Genomic DNA, 21,638 nt, shown 5'->3' with positions numbered 1-21,638 from the left:
TATGCTTCTTTTGTCCTTCATGTTGGGTTCTATTTTATCAGTTACCTATGAGTTTGGCCCATTGGCATTAATTCTATAGGCATTAACTCTCTCCCCCCATCCCAATCCTTTAAAAAGTACATGTGTCTGAAAAAATCTAGTCTCTGTCTCCATCCCTACATATAAACATATTCTCTTTTCCCTTGCCCAAACCATACATATATCATTAGGTCCTACTTTTATTGATATACAATGTTTAAATCTTCCTTTAGTTATCCCAGATAAGTGGATGTTACAGCAAGTTACCTATACATCCCCTTCTCTTTCTTTGAAAACTTTCACTCAAGCATCATTCACTTGTTACTTTGACCTTTACTATCCCTTAACCCTATAGTTTATTATCATCTGTGTAGTTATTCCCTGCAAGGAAAGTGAAAGTTAAGAAATCCAGATATTTGGAAATCAACTCATTTATAACAAAGCTTAAATGAAAAAAAAAATGTCTTTCTCAACCCTGTGGTTTTCAAAGGAATGTCTTGAATGCATTCAAGATATTCCTTTGAAAACCACAGGGTTGAGAAAGACATTTTCTGGATTTCTTAACTGTCACTTTAAAATACACTTATCTGAAAAGTATAACTAGTTAAAATTATGAAAAATAAGTCAAGAAGCTGCAGGTATTAAGAATGCAATCTTTAGTCTTCAGAAAGGATAGAATTCCTAAGGGATAATTGTATTGTCCTCATAGTATATAAATAATAAGTTACTATATACCTGTACTATATAGGTTTCTTAACCCATGTTAACTCTCTTTCATTTCCCAAGTTTGTATTTCAAAGGCACTACCCAATTCTTTTCATTTCTTGTGTTTGACATTTTGGGGAATATGAACTGGTATTCTTTGCTTTGTTGAATATTGCAGTACATGTTTTTATTAATTTTTTATTCTTAGAAAATTATTTTGCAAAATTAAAACTGAGACTCATTGACATTTAAACTGCTTCTCTTGAGCCACTTAGATTTTCTTTTTGATATTAAAGCTTTAGAAGTTAGAAAATATATTTCTAGGTCTACGAAACTTGGAATTGTTCTCTGATGATATCCATGGATTCTATCTGCATTCTGCAATGGTGCCATACATTTTAAGACAAATTCAGACCTGATTAGAAATCTAGCCTTTCCTCCAAAAAATTTCCAGGTAATTTTCTTGTATGTTTTTGTGGGATATGATAGTCAAACTCTTTGTTTTATCAGGTGCTTTTAAAATATTAATAATTATTAACATCATTTTATGCTCTTTATGGTTAGTATATTTGGCTTTTAGATACTTATATTGTTCTAAATTTATTGTCTTGATTTGGCTCTAGTATTTGCTCTTCCATGTTTCCAGTTTTGTATTTCATGTTGTTATTCTCTTTTTTGTTTAGTCCATTGCTTTATTAACATTTTAAAATTATATTATCTACATTGTTTCATTGTTTGAATTGGCTATTTTTATTTGATAGATATAATTTCTACTCTATGTCTATCTTGAATCCTTTTTTGATGTCCTTCACATCTCAATAGGTCTTTGCTTATTCTACTGAGTCCAAAGTTTTGTTTGAAACAAACAACAGACCAAGTGAGATCTTATTTTTTTCTACCTCTTGATCAGTTATGCTAATATGAAGATTTGGTTAACTATAGAACAATCATTCTTTACTGGATTATAATCTATTTTTCCACTACATTTCCCTTTTGGTTCACTCTAATTGTTCAAAAGAGTTTTCCCTTATATTTAACCTAAAATTGCCTAGTGCACCATTAATAGTCCTGTGTGATATTCAGAGACCTTTATAAATTGCCCTTTTTCCTTTCCATTCTTCTTACAATTTCTACCCCTCTATACTCTACCTCTATACTCTGGAATCCATTGACACTGACCTCCTTGCTGTTCCCTATACAAGGCTCTCTTTCCCAATTCCAGGCATTTCTACTGGCTGTTTCCCATGAATGGAATATTTTCCCTTTGAATTCCTGTCTTCTGGCTTTCCCAATTTCCTTAAATTCCAGGTAAAATTCAACTTTCTACAGCAATTTCCATTATCTCCCCTAATTTTTTTCCCCTGAGGCAATTGGATTTAAGTGACTTGCCCAGAGTCACATAGCTAGGAAGTGTTAAGTATCTGAGGTCAAATATGAATTCAGGTCCTCCTGAATTCAGGACTGATTCTCTATGCACTGCACCACCTAGCTGCCCCATCTCCCTTAATTCTTGTGTCCTTTCTACATTTATTATTTCCTATTTATTCCATCCATCCATTCATTTGTACATAGCTGTTTACATGTTGTGTATCCCATTGAACTGTGAGCTCATTGAGTACAGAGATAGTTTTTAAATATTCTTTGCATTCTCAGACCTTAGCACTTTTGCTCATTTTTCTCAGGCATGTGCCTGTGAATAATAATTTGTCTAATTCAGGTCCTTTGAATCCTTGTTTTCCTTATCTCACTTTTTTTGCAAGCAAAGTGCATGCCACTGAACCTTCTGAATCTTCTCAAATATGTTCTGATCTCTAAAAAAAAAATACTTTAGTTTCTTACAGGTGTCATAAATCTGACTTTCACATAATTAATCAATTTATGCATCTTCTTCCAAATCTTTCAGGAACAATAAAGCAAGGTCCCACTTTGAAGTATAGGCATGAGCATAAGGAACTATTTAGGTAGAAATTATTACTAGAATTAGACAGGAACAAATAATACATTCTGCTAGAAACTGTAATAACATTACTCATATTCCCTAAGCCACTATGAGAACAGCAAGGAGGAGTGATTTACCACTTGAATAACCCTGTCAAAACATCAAAAAAGGAAGTTGTATGTTAGATTTGTACCTGATGAAATCAGACTGGCTCTAGAGGTCAACATGGGATAAATAATTCTAGTAGAAATTGTCATAATGCTGTCCTTACTCCAATATGAACTTGTCATTCAATAATGGTGCAAAAATGTGAAACCTTTAATTTAAGTTATAGAGATCTATGCAGTGGTGAACCCACAATACTTTGAACTATACTAATTTTGACCAGGACAGTTCAGTTTAGTTACCACTATCTAAGTAAGTCCAAAGATGCCATGAGTTGAAATAAATAAACTCTTTGGGATGAGAATTGCTTTCCTAATTTGCTGAGCACCAAGAAAGTGAATATTCAGAAGAGTTCAGTTTGCTGAATGAGCTCTTAATGTTTATTTTGACCCAATTTATATGTATTTTACATATGTTGTCATAAACATTTATAGGTATTAATATTTATGTGTTTTATTTACAGGTTTCATGGTAGGTGAATGGGTAATACAAATGCAGTTTGCTAAATACTGAGGTTTTGTCTCTAACTCCAATATGGAAAAATATTACGCATGTATTCTTGTGGATTCTCACATGTCCTGAATGTCTGTATTTCTCTATTTTTTCCACTTAATTCCCTCTCTGTGTCCTCAAGGAAAGAGCAAGCCATCATCCTAATGTAGAAGTGGGGCTTTTGTTGCAAAGGATAGCCAAGGTATCATCTTCCAGTCCTTATTCTTTCCTCCTGATCCAATCTCTTGCTAGCTCCGATTGATTTTACCTTCATAGAATCTCTTTCATATGTTCCCTTGTCACTTATCACTTATTCAATGTAGTCTATTGGTTTCCTGTCACCCCTGGAATCAAATAGAAGTTATTTTGTTCAATATGCAAAGTCTTTCATAAGCTGGTTCCCTCCTGCCTTCCCAATTTCTTACTGTATTCCCCTCAGTGTGCTCTAAGATCTGATACAATGACAATGGCTTCCTTGCCATTCCTTGCACAAGACAATTCCTCTCCTCACTCTGTACTTTTTTTAACTGTATATTTATACTGATTGTTCTTAATACCTCAATTGTTCTCCCTCTTCATTTCTAGCTTCTGGCTTCTCCAGCTTCCTTCTAGTTCCAAATTAAATCTCTTTTCTTGTCCCTGTTAATGCAAGTCCCTTTCCTCTCTTGATTATCACCAATTTATCCTGTATTTATCTCGTTTGTGTATAATCCTTTGGAGGTTATCTCCCTCAATTAAACTGTGAGTTCCTTTCTAAATACTCCCATTTTTTTACAGTGTTGGCACATGGTTGGCACTCAGTAAAATACTTGTTGATGGAGTGATTGACTCCAGTCAATCTTTCTCAGTGTTTAGGGATATTATATATCAGCCGAAACTGGTGCTTTTGATGGTCCCAGATCTAGGCAATGATGACAAATTGTCTTACTTTGTACTCCTGGGAAAATGTTTAGTGTTAGTTATAAGATATATAATATCAAACTCCTTTGCCACCATGAGATATCTTTCTCCTATCTCAGGAAGAGTAGAAGGAAAAGGAGGAAGAGGAGGAGGAGGATCAGGATTGAAATTAGCATTAGGATTAGGAGGAAGAATAGAGGTTGATCCAATTTTGTGGGTCATCACCTGGGCAAAACAGGTGCTGATGTTCTTTAATCTTTCAATGACATACAATATAGATTCTTTTATTAATTGCTACAGTTGTTATTTTTATTCCCTTTAATGTATTTTATCTCTCTAGTAAATCTTTATATAAAGTATGATAAATAGAAAACAATGCAATAAAGTAAACAATCATAACAGTTGAGTAATGAAGGAGACTTTTCCTTAGGTAATTAGCAATTAGCTTTACTCTCCAGTAAAGCTAACTATAAATGCTTTAAAATAGCCATGTAGAGAAAGTTGCTCTAGATTGCATAGTAGCTAGAACATAGCCTGTAATCAGGAAAACAAATGCTCAAATCTAGCCTCACATACTAGCACTTGTAATCAGATCTTTTTTGGTTTTGCTTAATTGTCTTTTAAAAATTCTTATTTATTTCTTTACATTTAGCATTCCTTTCTTTTTAAATTTTTGAGTTCAAATTCCTTTTCTCCCTCCCACCTCATTCTATCAGTAAAAGTTACTAAAATTATATAAAGCTTTAAGGAAAAAAAATGAACTCAGGGCAATTTCTTTTGCCTATGTGTGACATGGCTAATATGGAAATATGTTTTGCATGACTTTGCAAATAAATATAATTGATAGTATACTATAAACATACTTCCATATTAACCATGTCATACATAGGCAAAAGAAATTGCCCTCAGAATTTTTTTTTTCTGGACATGGATAGTATTTTTCATCATGTTGTTCATTTTTTTCATTTGTGTCTTATTCTCTTTGCTCCATTTTGGGATTTTCTTGACAAAGATGCTGGAGTGGTTTGCCATTTCCTTATTTGCTCATTTTACTGATAAAATGATAACTAAAAACTAAGGTAAACAGGATTATGGGAGTTATCCAATGTTTTATAGCCTGTAAGTATCTGAGGCCTTATTTGAACTCAGGCCCAGCCCTCTATGGATAATTGTATTGATCAGATAAGTTAAGTCTTTTATGGTTTGTTCTTCATTAACCCATTGCTATTACTGTGCATAATAATCAACAGGTTCTTCTCACTTCACTTTGTATCAGTTTACTTAGATCTTGCCATGATGTTTTTCTGAATCACTCTTTTCTTTGAAGAGGGAATCCCAAAACGGAAAATCCTCAAAGGAGAAAACCTCCTCCCCAAGCACAAACAGCTTCATCTTTGTTATCTGGGTGGGGTTGGCTCAGTCTCGAAACCCATTGAATTCAATTCAAATTTGCGCCCTAGATGAAACCCAGAAGGAGCCAACTTGGGACTCCACCCACGAGCCCCCTTCAGCTTGTAGCCAAAGCCCCCTATTATAAAAGAGCCAGACTGGAGCTCTTTCTTTGTAGAGGGTCTAAACATGCCAGCACCATGGCTGGCATAGCCTGGTACCCCAAAGACTCTCTGCCCACTGAAATGTTTCCAGTGTCCTCCTCTCTTTATCCTCACCTATTTTTTTTATCCTAGACTTTAACCTTACTTCCAATCCCTATAATAAACCTCTTTTATCAATGTAAGTTTTCGGGTCTGTAAATTCCTTTACAGAGAACTGCTTGCGTTGCCACTAGATCTCATTTTCATTTGGGTACCCCAAGTATAAATCTCATCATCATCACCTCTTGTAGTACAGTAGTATGCCATCACAGCCATATGTTCCAACTTGTCCAAATATTTCCCAATTGATAAGCATCCCTTCAATGCTCAAAACTTTACCAAAACAAAAAAAGAGCTGGTATAAATATTTTGTACATATGCTTTCCCCCCTTTTTCTTTGATCTCTTTGGGGTACAGAGCTAGTACTGGTATTTCTGGGTCTAAAGGTATATATAAAGTTTTACAATCCTTAGGATATAATTCCAAATTGCTTTCCAGAGTGGTTGGACCAATTTACAACTGAACCAACAGTTTATTATATTATATTTATTTTCCCTTATCTCCTTCAGTATTTTGATTTCTGATAGGTGTGAGACTTGTTTTCATATACATTTCCTTAATCTATAGTGATTTAGGACATCTTTTCATATGACAATAGATAACTGATTTCTTCTTTTGAAAACTGCCTCTTCATATCCATTGATTATTAATCAGCTGAGAAATATCTCCTATTTTAATCAATTTAACTGTTTCCTATATATTTGAGAGATGAAGCCTTTATCAGAGAAACTTGCCATTAAAACTATGAACTTTACTTCATTGTCTACAATGCCTTTATCTTACTAAAAAATAGTTTCCCAGATCATGTCTTTTAATTAGATTTACTTTTGCTTTGTTTAAGATCATGATCACTACCCATGACTTTTTTTAGCTGAATGAAGCAAAGTAGATACTACCATAGCCCCCTATTTTAATTTTGTGTGTGTTTTTTCATGTCAAGTGCCAGATTCACAGATAGAAAAGAATAGGCAACACTAGAGGCTGGAGACAAATTTGGTACCAAGTAAAGACTGAAGGAAAGAAATAATGGACAAAAAGAGGGCACACAGGCAGGTGGATGTGATGAGAACTAGATAAGGGGCACCCAAATGAAATTAGGTTTAATTGAGGTCTAGTGGCAGGTTCAAAGTACAGGGAGTCAAATAGAGCTCCCCTGCAACTCCTTTGGATTCGGTGCAAGGATACAGAGTTAAATGAGGTCTAGTAGCAGCACAAGAGTTCTCTGTAAAGGAATTTACAGACCCGAAAACCTAGATTGATTAAAAAAGATTTATTATGGGGTTTGGAAGTAAGGTTAAAAGGTAGGAAAACACCAGAGCCAGGGTTTGTTCTGGTGGGTAGAAATCCTTGACATGACCGGCGTAAGGATGCATGTTTAGGATCTCTGCAAAGAGAGGACTCCAGTTTAGTCCTTTTTATAATAGGAGGGCTTTGGACTATTTGAAGGGGCCTGTGGGTGAAGTCCCATGTTGGTTTCCTGCTTGAACTTCAGCCAGGGTTAGAATTTGGATAGAATTCAATGGGTTTTTAGATAAGGAGGAAACTGTTTGTGCTTGGGGTGGGGCAGAGTTCCTGAGGCAGAATCCAAGGAGATTTTAAGAGTTTGGGGGTTTCCTCATCAGATGGAGTAGGGACAAGATCTGCTTTCACAGTGCCAGATGTCTCAAGCCAAGTTTTGGTCTAGTAGCCAAGTTGTAGTGTGTTTTTTGCTTTCATTTGTAGTATTGTGGGTTTTGTGGGGGTTTTTTTTTGGGGGGGGGAGTGATGGCATGGAGGGGAAGAGACAAGAGGAGAGAGAGAGAGAGAGAGAGAGAGAGAGAGTCCAATACAGTATAGTAAAGTTAATAAAGTTAATTTAGGGATTTTTTCTTTTTGGAGTGCATATTTCTTTCAAAATTCTTTATGTAAAGCCTAATTTGCCTAAAGCACATTTACTTAAAGCAAAAACTGTCAGTATATATTCTTTCCTTTTTGAACAAATTCCAAAAAGAATGAGTTTTAAGCATTGCTCACCAACACCTTTCCACTATAAAGTTCTTCCTTGCAAAACTGATCCTTGTCCTACCTCTTGTTTCTCCCTTCTCTCATCACATCCCTCTTTCTTGCCATTTCATTTTTAAAGGTCATTTCAACATAATTGATGCAGAAACATGTCTTCTCTCTTTATAGACTTCTCATTTCCCTAGTAGTTATGTAATTAACTCTTGCCCAATAATCTTGCTATAAATAGTCATATACAATATACATTGGCTTTGTGTATGCTTACACTTGAATGCCTGTCTATTTCCACTGAGGTTAGTGAATGAATCTATCTCTTCTTTCTACAATATTGGTAATAATTATAATAGAAATCTTTGCTTCATTCCTGTTCTTCTTGAAAAAGCTTATAATTTATTTTATTATAGGTACATGCTCAAAGCTCCATTTATCTCTATGATCTCTAGAATGTTAATAGAAATAAGAGTTGTATTTTCTCAAAAGCCTTTTTATTGAAATAATATGCTTTTTTGTCTTTTGTTAATATGATCAGCTGTCCTTATTGTTTTATAAATCTAACCTTGTTCATATCATCTTGATGATATGTTGTAATCTCCTTGCTTGTATTTTGTTTAAAGTTTTTGCATCAACACTTAAGAAAATTGAATTATATTCTTACTTCTTTGTTTTGGCTCTCTTTGTTTTAATAAAACATTTAAAACCTATCATTGAAGGATTTTGATAAATATTTCTTTTCCTATTTTTTTCTCATTATTTTTTCTTAAAACATTTGGTAAGATTCACTTGTAAATTCATCTGGTCCTGGAAATTTTTTTCTTGGGAAATTCATTGAGGGCTTGTTCATTTTCTTTTTTCTAAAACAGAATTATTTAAATAATATATTTCCTATTATGTTAATCTTTGCAATTTATATTTTTATAAATGTTCATCACTTGTATCAGATTTGTTGGCATATAGTTGGGCAAATGCACTTCTACCAATAACTTTTATTTGATCTTCATTTGTTGTATATCTACCCTTTTCATTTTTGATACTGGCAATGGTTCTTATTTCTTTTTTGAAAATCAATTTGGTCAAGAATTTATCCATTTTATTGGTTTTTAAAAACCAGCTCCCAGTTTTATTGACTAGTTAAGTTATTATTTTTAAAAATTTTATTAACCACTTCTTTGATTTTCAGGATTTTTATTTTGGAATTTATGTTTTTAATTTTTTTTTAAAGTTGCATAGCTAATTTATTGATCTATTCTTTGTTTTATTGATCTTAGCATTTAAAGACATAAATTTTCCTTTAACTACTGCGTTGCCTGAACCCCATAAATTTTGGGGTGTTGTTTTATTGTTGTATCAATAAAATTGATTTTCTATTATTTGTTCTTTTACTCATTAATTCTTTAGGATTAGGTTATTTAGTTTTCAATTAATTTCTAATCTACACTTCAAAATTCCTTTATTGAATGTAATTTATATTGTACTGTGTTCAGAAAAAAGATACATTTCTTATTTCTGCCTTTTTACATTAGTTTACAATACAGTCAATTTTTGTCAAGGTGCTATATACAGCTAAGAGACGGATAAACTCCTTTCTATATCCATTCAATATTCTTCAGACATCTTTCATAATTTAACTTACTCCAGGTTATATTTCTCCTCAACTTCTTTTTTTTAATTTTATAATTAGATTTGCTTAGTGGGAAAGGTAAATTGAGGTCTCTCACTATTGTAGTTATATTATCCTATTATTCATTTCACTTTTTCTTCAGGATTTGGATGCTAATCCATTTGGTACACATATGTTCATCCTTGATAGTGATTACTTGTATATGCAACCTTTTAGCAAAATGTAGTTTCTTTGATTATCTCTTCTAATTAGGTCTGTTTTATCTTAGTGTAAGGTCATAATTGCTATCCCCACCTTTTAAAAATTCATCTGAAGTATAATAGATCCTACTCCAGCCCCTTTAACTTTGTAGCTTTCTTTTTCAAGTGTTTCTCTTACAAACAACATATTATTAGGTTCTGGTTTCTAATCCATTCTGTTGTCCTCTTCTATTCAATGTGTAAATTCATCCTATTTTTAATCACAATTATAATCAATAACTATGCATTTACTTTTATCTTATTCTTTTAAACTTATTATTTTTTTTAATCCTATTGCCTCCTCAAAGGTCTGTTTTACTTCTGATCACAATCTCCTTTTTATTCTCTACCTCTCTTTTTTTAGCCTCTTTCCTTCTTATTTAACTATTGAGTAAGAAGAATTTTTCTACCTAACTTTGTGTGTATGTATATTCTTACATCCTGAACAATTTTAGATGAGAGTGTGTTTCAAATGTTAACTACTTCTCCCCCTCCTATTTCCCCTCCCATTTAAAAATAACTCTTCTTTGAATGCCCCCTTTATGAGAGATAATTCTCCCATTCTTCTTCTCTCTTCCCTCTTTTCCCAGTGAATAACTTTCCATTTTTCTTTTTAGATCATTCCAGTAAAATAGATTTTCAACCATCCCCTCTTTAGGTGAACTTCCTCTAATTACCCTAATGATGATAGTTCCCATTTAGGATTATAAACAATTTAATATTGTTAATTACTATATGGTTTCCTACTCATGTTTACATTTTTGTGTTTCTTTGCAGTCTTACATTTGAGTGTCATATTTTCTACTTAACTATAGTTTTTTCATCAGAAATGCTTGAAAGTCCCCTATTTCATTAAATCTCCATTCTTTTCCCCCATTCCCAGGATTATATGCAATTTTGGGGGGTACGTTTCTGGGTTGTTATAATTCTCTTTCCTTTGTCTTCCAGAATATGATATTCCAAGCCATTCATTGTGGTAGCTGTTAAATGTTGTGTCACAATATTTGAATTTATTCTTTCTGGTTGTTTGCCGCACTTTCTTCTTGACCTGAGAGCTCTGGAATTTGACTATAATATTCCTGAGAGTTTTCATTTTGGGATTTCTTTCATGAAGTGATGGTTGAATTCTTTCAATTTCTACTTTGCCACCAGTTCTGTGATATTGAGACAGTTTCTTTTATAATTTCTTGGAATATGAAGTAGAGTTTTTTTAAAATAGCTTTCAGGAAATCCAATAATTCTTGAACTATCCTTTCTCAATCAATTTTTTAAGATAGTTGTTTTTCCTATGAAAGATTTCACATTTCTATATATATTTTTTAGTCTTTTGACTTCATTTTATTGTTTCTTGATATCTCATGGAAATAGTTTCTACTTGTCCAATTCTGATTTTTAAGGAGTTGTTTTCTTCAATATTTTTATGCTTCTTTTTAAAACCAAACTATTAATTCTCTTTTTCATAATTTTAATTGCTCTCTTCTCTTTCCTCAATTTTCTTCTCTCCTATTTAATTTTTAAAAATTATTTAAAAAAACTTTTTAGTCTCTTACTTTAGCTCTTCCAGGAATTCTTGCTGGGCTTGTATCCAATGCATTATTTTGAAGACTTTGCTTGTAGATATTTTCAAACCATTGTGTTCTGAATTTGTGCTTTGACCTTTCCTGTCACCAAAGTAACTTTTTGTGATTGGATTCTTTTTTTATTTGTTTGTTTGTCTTTTGCTCATTTTCCAGCCTATTTATTGATTTTGGAGTTTATATTAGAATTGGATTCTGCTCACTTATATAGGTAGGATGATATCTGGCCTGATTTTTTTAACTTTTATATCCTGTTCCTTTCAGAGATAGGTTTGGGGGTTTTTAGTGCTTTCAAAGTGGAGTGATCTGGGGAAAGATCTATTCATTAAACTCCTGGTCTATATTTTGGTCCTAATCCAGATAGGGTTTAGCTTCATTGAAAAGGTAGCTATTACTCTCTGCTCTGGAATTGTGACCTAGAATATGGTAATGGGCAGTATCGGGTTGCCAGATGGTGCTGAATTTACTCTCAGTCCTAGGACTGGAATCTCTTTCTGACTAGGTGTTAGTTTCCTTACCATCTCTGGGCACTGAGTATTCTCAGTGCTATTGCTATTACCTCTAAGGCCCATAGACTGCTATTTCTTTGGCCAGTCCCCATCCCAGTAGCTGCAGACTTCTCTGTCTGCCTAAGCTTCTCTGGGCTGCAAAAATGATTCATTGTAACTTTTTGTTTATTTTAGCACACTTATAAAAGTTTAGTAGAGAGGTATATTAGGAGAGCTTAGTAAAAATACTCACTTTACTCTGCCCTCTTAGCTCCACCCTGGAAGCAAAATTTAAAACTTAAAAAAATCAGGAAGTCTTTTATATAAATGTAATTTCAATGTTCCACCTTTATCCTTGTTCTTGAATCAATTGAAGAAGTTTAAAGAAGTTCTCCAGATAAACCTAAGGGAGAACTACCATCTAACATTTAGAAGCATTCAATATTAAAGTAGTGAACTATCCATATTGTAAATGCTTAATAAATGCCCATTCATCTGCTCATTCTTTCATTCATTTGTCAGGGATATTATGGGAGGGATTTTAGCATTGGGTGGGAATTTGTGCTGGATTATTTTTATGTATCTTCCAGTTTTGATATTTTATGGGTTTGAGTATTATAATTGGTCCTGGATTTGAGAATTGTCTTTATCCATTTCAGTTTCATATTGGATTTTGCTTTTAAAAACTTCATCCTTTTGTCTTTTTGATATTAATTTCTTGCCAGATCTTAAGCCTAGATTACATGGGTAAATGATAAATTTGAGCTATTCAAGTTCTATAGTCTCAACTTCATCAAAGCATCTTCCCTTATTGATTTCCTATCTCAATCCCCACAGATGTTATTCTAAACTTTCTGTTCTTGTCCATCTTCCTATTCCTTCCTCTTTACTCAACTGAGGACATTACCTCTTTAATGAACTGATTCATTACAATCCTGTCTTTCCCCCTTCTCTTCATCTTAAAATTCTTTGGCATAATACTCTCATTTCTTTTTATTTCCTTATTCTATAATAATGAGGTGATCATTTTCCTTATCAAGACCAACCCTAAATATCTTTGGAATCCATTTTCTCCCCTCATCTTTATTGTTGTTGTTGTCCAGTTCCAGTTATGTCTGACTTTTGTGATCCTATTTGGAGTTTTCTTGGCAAAGATACTGAAGTATTTTGCCATTTCTTTTTCCAACTCATTATATAGATGAAGAAACAGAAGCAAACAGGGTTAGGTGATTGCCAAGGGAAACACAGTTAATAAGGATCTAATGTCATATTTGAACTCAAGCCTTTCTGACTCCAGGACTGGTTCTCTATTCAATATACCACCTAGTGGCCCTCCCATCATCTTCAGTAAATTATAAATTTCATTATTTTATCTCTTTCTTAAACCTCCAACTTCTCTTTTTCTACTAATTTCTCCAAACATGCCTAAATCTCCTTCATTTTGGGGGAAGGAAAATCTTTCACTGGACTTCACCACATTTTTAACCTATCATCTGGTTTTTCTTTCTTTTTTCAGCTTAAAAAGAAGCTAGAACTAAAAACTAGAAAAAGTTTTCCTGCATTCTAACTATTTTCTATTCACTTTTATTTTTCTCAACCCTTTACAATTTGGCTTTTAGCCTCATCACCCAAATGAAAATGTGACTTCCAATGTTACCAGGATTTTCTTATTTGCAAAATCTGGTAGTCTTTTTTTCATTCCTGATCCTTTTTTAACTATCTTATTCATTTGATAGTATTACCATCCTCTCTTCCTAAATACTTTTCATGAGCACTCTTCAGAGAGTCCTTAGATCATTTGGTACCAGAAAAGTAGAAAGCTACTCACCTTTTTATCTGTAGATAGTAACTGAATCTTTAAGCATAGTTATATAGACTATGATGACTACACTAACCCATAAAATAACTTTGGAGTGTTTTTTTTCCTATGAAATTTTTCTATGAAATTTTCATATAATGGCAACATAAACCCTAAGACCTTGTTTATTTGGTAAGAATTGATTATTGACCCTTCATGTCATTGACTCCTAGATTCCATGATAATTACAAGCTAGAGGATTCTCTTATAACAATCAGCTGATGAATTAGAAATGTTTATTCCCATTTTTATTCTTATTATTGTATTTCTTTGCTATTTCTGTTATTTTAGTTTCAGGAACTATCTTGAATTTTTGTTACAGGAAATATAACTGACACTAATATTTCTATAAATGTCCATGGTCTAGGTAAGATTGAAATTTATCAACCATGTCTAAAAGTAACCGGAATCATGTGGACAAACTCCAAATGCAGCGCCTGGAAGATATGTGTATTGTTGTTGATGAAAATGATTCAGTGATTGGTTCAGAGACCAGGTGGAATTGCCATCTGAATGAAAATATTGAAAAAGGTAATAGTAGAAAGGTTTATTTTGTTTATGTTGAAAGTTATTCCTCAGTCATCTTTGATTCTGACAGATATGTGAGAAATATATTGAGGAACTTCACATAAGAATGAGGTATCTCTTTCATCTTATGTTCTATCTTTCATATTTATTTTAGTGAATATTAAAGAAAATACTAGTTATCCACATGTAAAAACTTAATATATTATGCTATTCTAATATTAATCTTCCTTAATAAATTGTTGATATCTTTTTTTCTCATCAAAATCATTTAAAAATATAGCCTTCTTCCCTACTCTATCCAGAGATAATGCTCTTTAACAAAGACCAAAAAGAAGTATGAAAGGAAAGTTGCTCAGCAAAACTAACGAATATAACAAATTTGATAGTTTCTACCTCTATGGCAAAAAATGGCAAAGCTACATTTGTCATAACTTCTTTGGGGTCAAGTTTGATTATTACATTTCACAAAAATCAGAGTTTTGGATTGTTGTTCCTTCCATTTAGTTATTGTGGTCATTTTGTATATTATTTTCTTGCTTTTTTAAAATTCACTTTATATCAGTTTTATGTCTTCCCATGCTTGAATGTGATTACAAATTTGTTATTTTTTATTGTATGTATTATATATACATATATGATATAGTAATAGCTTATTACATTAATTTACCATGTTATTAACCTATTTCCAGACCTCTGATTTTACAAAAAGAGTTGTTAACAAATATTTTCCTGTATATGAAACCTTTCTTTCTATCTTTGACTTCCTATGAATTAAGTAGTCATATCTCATCATTTGGATAAGTCCAAAGATATAGACTTATCAGGCCTTTTAAAAATTTAATTCCAAAATTTTTCCTCTAGTGATTATGAACCAATTCATAGCTCAACCCACAGTGTCAAATGCAAATGTTAAGCTGTTTTACTCTGAACTTTAGTTGTAAGTCAGTTACAGAAAGAGACAGCAAAACTATATTAGTCAGTGAATCTCAACCTTTCCTACTCAGAATCAGACAAATCTAACTACAAAATAAACAAGAAAGAAATTAGGGAGCTTAATAGAATCCCAGAAAATATAGATACAATAGATCTCTGGATAAAATTGAATAGAGACAGAAAGGAATATATCTTTTTTTCTCAGCAGTACATAGTACTTACACAAAAATTGACCATGTAGTAAGGCATTAAAAACCTCACAATCAAATATTCTGAGCTTTGCCTCTTCTGGTATATTGGAATGGCGTGGTCATGGAGCTCAATTAGAGTGTCATTGCTGTATGGGAGGAAAGAGGAAAGGAAAAAGCCTTAACAATGAAAAGCTCATTAACCCCAAGCTTATTAATATTATGTTCTCAAAAATCTTGTGTTCATGGTTTTTTTTTGTTTTTGTTTTTCAGGGTTATTGCACCGGGGTTTTGCTGTTGTGTTGTTCAATACACAAAACAAGCTATTGTTACAGCAGAGAGCCGATACTAAAAATGTTTGTCCAGGTAAGTATATTACTTTGAAATGCCAATGGGAAAAATTTTTATCCTTTATGAATAAAAGATCATTTCTAGAATATATAACAGACTATCTGATTTTTTAATCATAATTTTTGGTAGAATCCCAGAAAGTAAGATCTGTTTTGTGTACTTCAAGGATAATGGAGAGCTTCTGGGGATTTTCTGCTAGTTTTCATTCTGTTACTTGTGGGAATAAAGCTGTAAAGACAATAAGGTCTAGTATATTCTTTCATTGAACTTCTTTGATAAGAGGTTGATTCAAGGGATGACTTTGCCAGGGATTCAATGAACTTATCTTTACTGAGATCATCCATTGAATCATCCATTGCTTTGTATTGATAACATAATACTAGGAATCAGGTCATAAGATCAAAGAATTAGACCTGAAAGGAACTTTAGTAGTCATCTAGTCTGTAACCCTTTATTTTATAGATGAAAAATAAAGGCTCCAAAAGGGACTTGACTTGACAAAGGTCTTACAGGAGTTGTGCCAGGATTTAAGCTCAAGTTCTTTGTATTATACCTCATTAGAAAACCTTATTGTGAGCATTTTCATGGAGAAGTATTTTCCCCCTCAAATCAGGTTTATACCTCAGAGTCTTTCTTGGGAAAATCCAATTTCAAAAATGTTTTGATTAAAATAAAAATAATCTATGCATTCTGGAACATAAAATAAAGGCAAAATTCAAAACATTAATGAAGAAAATGTGACAAATTGCTTACATTCTATTTCTAGAATCAAAATATTTTTGTAATGAATCCTTTCTTTGTCACTTATTAGCCATGTGACCAGGAAAAACCAATAAAATCTCATTCCAATTTGATTCTCACAACAACCCGGGAATATAGGTGCTATTGGTTTTATAATTTTGTAGTTGGAGCAATTAAGGTTAAATTGAGGTCAAAATGAGATGATATTTTAAGTACCTAGCATTGTCGTAGATGCTTTATTAATGCTTATTCCCTTTCTTTCCCCTTAAAATGGGGATATTTGTAGTACATACTTCACTGGGGAACTGCAAAAAAAAATTGTAAATATAAAGCTCTATACAAAAATAAACTTTTGCTCCTATGCCATTCTCCAAATAGGAAATAGTTTGGATAAAAATAATTCCCTGTAAAGCAACTCAAAAAAGAAGCTGAATCAATGAGTATTTATTGGCAGCTATTATTGATATGACTAGGAAGCTAATCATCACAGCAGAAAATGGCATTCATTAAAACTTTTGTGCAAAATAACAATTAACTCTTTTTGGCACTGTTTATTACCAATACTTTTCTGCTACCTAGGCTACCATTGTAATTGGCTGAATCCTGAAAGCCTAATGGAAAGAAACTTGTGGAATCTGGCAGTAGAATTTTATTCCCATCCTCAAAGGATTTTTCAAAAGACTGTGTTTTTTCCTTATTGTTGTAGTAAACCTGGCTTCTAAAATTGAAATATTAGCATCTGTTCATATGTAAGGTCCTAAAAATGATTACAATATTTCTTTTTTTAAATTCACCAAAATGTACAATTAAAGCTGCCAGCTTTTATGTCCCCCAAGTGGTCCAATTTTGCTTTATTTACAATGTTATAAAATTACTTTATGTCTCCTTACCTAGTATATTAGATATACCTTAAACCTTGTGTTTGTTCCTTCATAGGATTCTTAATTTTGCAGTAATCACTACTTTATCAAATTGCTTTATTTTATTCAGACCTGGATACCAAAAGATCATTTGGGGTTCCCAAGTTTTATGAATTCTATCTTTTATAATCACTTTTATGTCGTAGTATAAATTCTAAAAAATAGAATGTTTAGGGGCAGCTAGGTGGTGCAGTGGATAGAGTACTATCCCTGAAGTCAGGAGGACCTGAGTTCAAATGTGGCTTCAGACACTTAACAATTCCTTATTGTGTGACCCTGGGCAAGTCACTTAACAATTGCCTCAGAAAAACAAACAAATAAATAAATACAACATTTATTTTAAAGAGAAAAACAGATTAGAACCTCAAAGATAGGCTTCTCTCACAGAACTTCCTTAAAATATAAAAATCAAACCATCTCTGAACACTTTATGAAGGCACAATTTACATTCTGTAGGGAAGACAATATATAATACATGTGTATACATGCATATATATATATATATAATCTTCCCCCATAGAATGTAAGCTTCTTAGAAAGATACATATGCACATATATATATATATATATATGTGTGTGTGTGTGTGTGTGTGTGTGTGTATGTGTGCATTATTTAGGTGTATCTAGATATTTGTATATATATATATGGCCTTACTGACTCAATTAAGGGGATAATACAAACTTGGCAAAGCAGCTTTTCCCATGCCTTTCATATAGAAAGGTGAGATGCTAAAGCTTCATACAGTGCAAGTATTACAAGCCTAACAAGATCAAGAGAGATCTGCTCCTAAATTGGATGAGGTCTCTTTTTCAGCTACATGAGACTATTTTGTGGAAGAGGTTATATATGAAAACAGACACACATTTGTAAAATCCAGAAAATATATAAATATATTAAAATATGTGTGAGTAATATATATATATGTACATATATGTATAGCACTCACTCTCTTTTTCTCTGTCCCCCATTCTCTAATCTCCCTCAGAATGTAAGCAATTTATGGGAAGAGACTTTCACTTTTGTCCTTGGTTCTTAAATATTTGTTGATTTCTTAATTTTTTTAAAGAGGAAAGAGGAACTAGCAGAGATTCATGGAGAAAGTCCCAGTTGTCCCTTTGCTATGGCTAGTTTGGTTTATGGCAATGGAAGACATGTTGCCTTTCACGTGCTGGTAGAGAAGGAATCATACTTCTCTGGAAATTTCAAGTAAACTCAGTGCAGGAAAAGAAATCCTGTTTGAGTGCTATTTTAATGGATCATCTTTTATGTGGTGATATATGGAATGTGGGAAGTAAACATAATTTAGATGTGTAGAATTTCTTATCTATCTAGAGTTTCAGTCTAGAAGAGCTCTTTCCAAATTTGGGATCATTTCCAACAATAAGTTGAGGGTAATTTCTGTAATTCTGGATGTTGTGGCATATAGCCCGATTTTGACTAGACTTCTAGATTCCCAAAATCAATCTTCTAACTCCCCAGAGGACAAGTTGCTAATAGTTTCCTGCACTGCAAGAAAACAGAATCAAGGAGATTTCATGGGAGAACTCGATTTTGTTCTTTTGGTCTCCCAAGGACAAACCTGATTGAGGATAATGTCTGTTCTGTTCATTTTAGGGATCTTTACGGACAGTTGTTCTAGTCATCCATTATATGAACCACTGGAAATGGAAGAAACTAATGCCCTTGGAATACGGCGTGCAGCTCAGAGGAGGTTACATGCTGAATTAGGAATTCCCCTTGAGGAGGTATTTAGCTTTACTATCCATAGTGGATATTATATTATGTTATGTTATGTTACGTTATATTATGTTATATTACATTATGTTCTATTCTATTCTATTGTATTAGATTATATCAGATATTATAAGCAATAATGCCATAAGGTAAAAGCTAATGGCATGGTGGAAATTGAATGTGGTTGGATTTTCACACTGGCTATTGAGAGTTTGATTTATTAAAGATGTAACCTGGAGAAAACCTTGCTATAGCAGGACATAGTGTGAGGGCCATCTATCATGTCTTCCCTCACTGCAAATCTGGTGGTTGAGTTTTTATAATTACCCAAGAGTCTTTGTTTTACAAATAAACAAGGTAAGAGAGAAGGTCAGGGCTTGAAGCTAGAATGGAATTTTAGGCTTGTCTCTGAATTTTTTATATCTATAATAATGAGAAATATTTCTGTTGTAGTTTCTTTAGCATGATGACTAGATTGTAATTTTAGGACTGAAAAAATTTGGCTGATTACCTGTCTTATTACACAAAATATTCTTCCAAAGTTGAAGAAAGCCCTGAATAGATTCTGCTTCTGGTTGTGATGAGACTGGACATTTGATTTGACAAACTCAAGAACTAGTTCTGGGATGTTCTAGATAAGGGAAGTGATTCAAGAGCATGTTAATTTTTTTCTAGTGGGGCTTAGAAATGACATTTTTCTATTACAAAATTGCTAACTCTTCTATTTGTCCACAGATACCCCTCGAGGATATTAATTTTGTAGCAAAGCTATACTACAAGATTAAATTAGATGAGATTTGTGGAGAGCATGAAATTGGTTATCTTCTGCTTGTAAGGAAGGATGTCACTTTGAATCCAGATCCCAGAGAGGTAAAAGGTTACTGTTATGTTACAAAGGAAGAACTGGAAAAACTCTTGGAACAAGGAGCCAAAGGTGAAGATAAGGTTTCCAAATGGCTCAGAATAATTGCAGAGACTATTTTGTTTAAATGGTGGGATAAGTTATCTTATGTAACTCAGTCATTTGACCCTAAGAAAATATACAGATTATCAGACTTTAAGTGAAAAAAATATGACCAAATAGTTTACATTAAATGAAAAATGACCTTATTGTTATTTGGTAAATGATATTTTGACCCATATTCATTAGAGTCAACTCTTGGCTTTATACATTTATTGACAGAAGCAGTGACATGAACAGCATCTATATTTATCTTTTTCATGTACTTTCCATTTATACTGCATTTGGTCTTTGTTGTTTTTGTTTATACATTTTCTAGATCTCTAAATTATGAGGATGCTGATTTCTTCTTTTCTAATAATATTTCTTTGTCAGAACACTACAGTCTGTCATGAGTGATCTTTAGAATATCTGAAAGTTTTGTGAGAGCAGATAAAAAATGAAACTATTTTGGGGGAATAACAATTTTTTAAGTGCTTTGCCACTACTCCCACTTCAACACTATTCAACTTTTCAATACGATTGAACAAACACTGAGTACATACTAAGTATAAGTCACCTTGCTGGGTCTTTAGAATTTGGAGGAATCACAGATTCTTTGAAGCTATAATAGTTTATTTCCCTGTGTTTGAACCCCTCTAATTTTAGTATCAGGAGATACTTCAGTTCCACTTTAAGGCCTTAGTGGCACAGTGGATAGAGTACTGGTTCTGGAGCCAAAATAACCTAACTTCAAATGCAGCCTCAGTTCTTGCTAGTTATGAGACTCTGGGCAAGTCCCTGAAATGCTGTCTGCCTCCATTTCCTTTACCTGTAAAATGGGAATGATAATAGTACCTATAGCCCAACATTTTTGTGAAATGAGATGCATTTCTAAATATAATCCCACCACACTCCCCTCCTACTCTTTTACTGCTTCTCAGTTTACTGACTCAATTAAGGGGATAATACAAACCTGGCAAAGCAGCTTTTCCATGTCTTTCATATAGAAAGGTGAGATGCTAGAGCTTTATACAGTGCAAGTATGACAAGCCTAACAAGATCAAGAGAGATCTTCTGCTCTGAAATTGGATGAGGTCTCTTTTCCAGCTACATGAGACTATGATTTCCTCGGGCATCCTATGGCATTCTAATACTGTTTCTATATCTAGGATAAGCAAACATTATCTCCCCTATTGCAAACTAGTCTTCTAACTCTGGTACCCATTTAAAATAAAATCTTGATGAAATCTGACTGGATTTCTGACAGCCAGCTCTTTCCAATCTGAAATAAGAAAACTAATTCATCCAATTAAATTCACCTCATCCATTAATTATCAAGCACTTTTTTGGTTCATGTGTAAATTGCATTTAAGTGAGGCAGAGTTGCACTAATTTGTCAGCCTCATTATCTCTTCCAGAATAACCACTGTCCAGGAGCAGGACAGACTCAAGATGACTAGGGATGATTTGGGATGCAGTGAATGATCTGGGTGTCTTTGGTGTTAAACTAAGCTCTAATCTCTCCACATCTTCTGCTTCACCTGCTTTCATGGCCTTTGGAACAAGTTGTTTTTATCTAACCACTCTACCAGGGAGTCTTTATATGCTTTGCAGCAGACACCCTCCAATTCATCATAGAGTATGAGA

The 21,638-nt window shown here is 33.2% G+C and overlaps 1 protein-coding gene across 1 annotated transcript; it reads left to right on the top strand.

Moving 5' to 3' along the window:
* The first annotated feature begins 14,036 nt into the window (after positions 1 to 14,036).
* LOC141544898 (isopentenyl-diphosphate Delta-isomerase 1-like) lies at positions 14,037 to 20,206 on the top strand. Its single transcript, XM_074271588.1, has 4 exons — positions 14,037 to 14,183; positions 15,575 to 15,667; positions 18,929 to 19,059; positions 19,784 to 20,206. Exons 1-4 carry the CDS (start codon positions 14,042 to 14,044, stop codon positions 20,111 to 20,113), a joined length of 696 nt encoding a protein of 231 aa, XP_074127689.1. The 5' UTR covers positions 14,037 to 14,041; the 3' UTR covers positions 20,114 to 20,206.
* The last annotated feature ends 1,432 nt before the right edge of the window (positions 20,207 to 21,638 follow it).

Source organism: Sminthopsis crassicaudata, chromosome 5 (assembly GCF_048593235.1).
Source record: "Sminthopsis crassicaudata isolate SCR6 chromosome 5, ASM4859323v1, whole genome shotgun sequence".
Lineage (NCBI taxonomy): Eukaryota > Metazoa > Chordata > Mammalia > Dasyuromorphia > Dasyuridae > Sminthopsis > Sminthopsis crassicaudata.
Note: the sequence above shows the minus strand (reverse complement) of the source record. Positions and strands in the feature narration are given on the sequence as shown.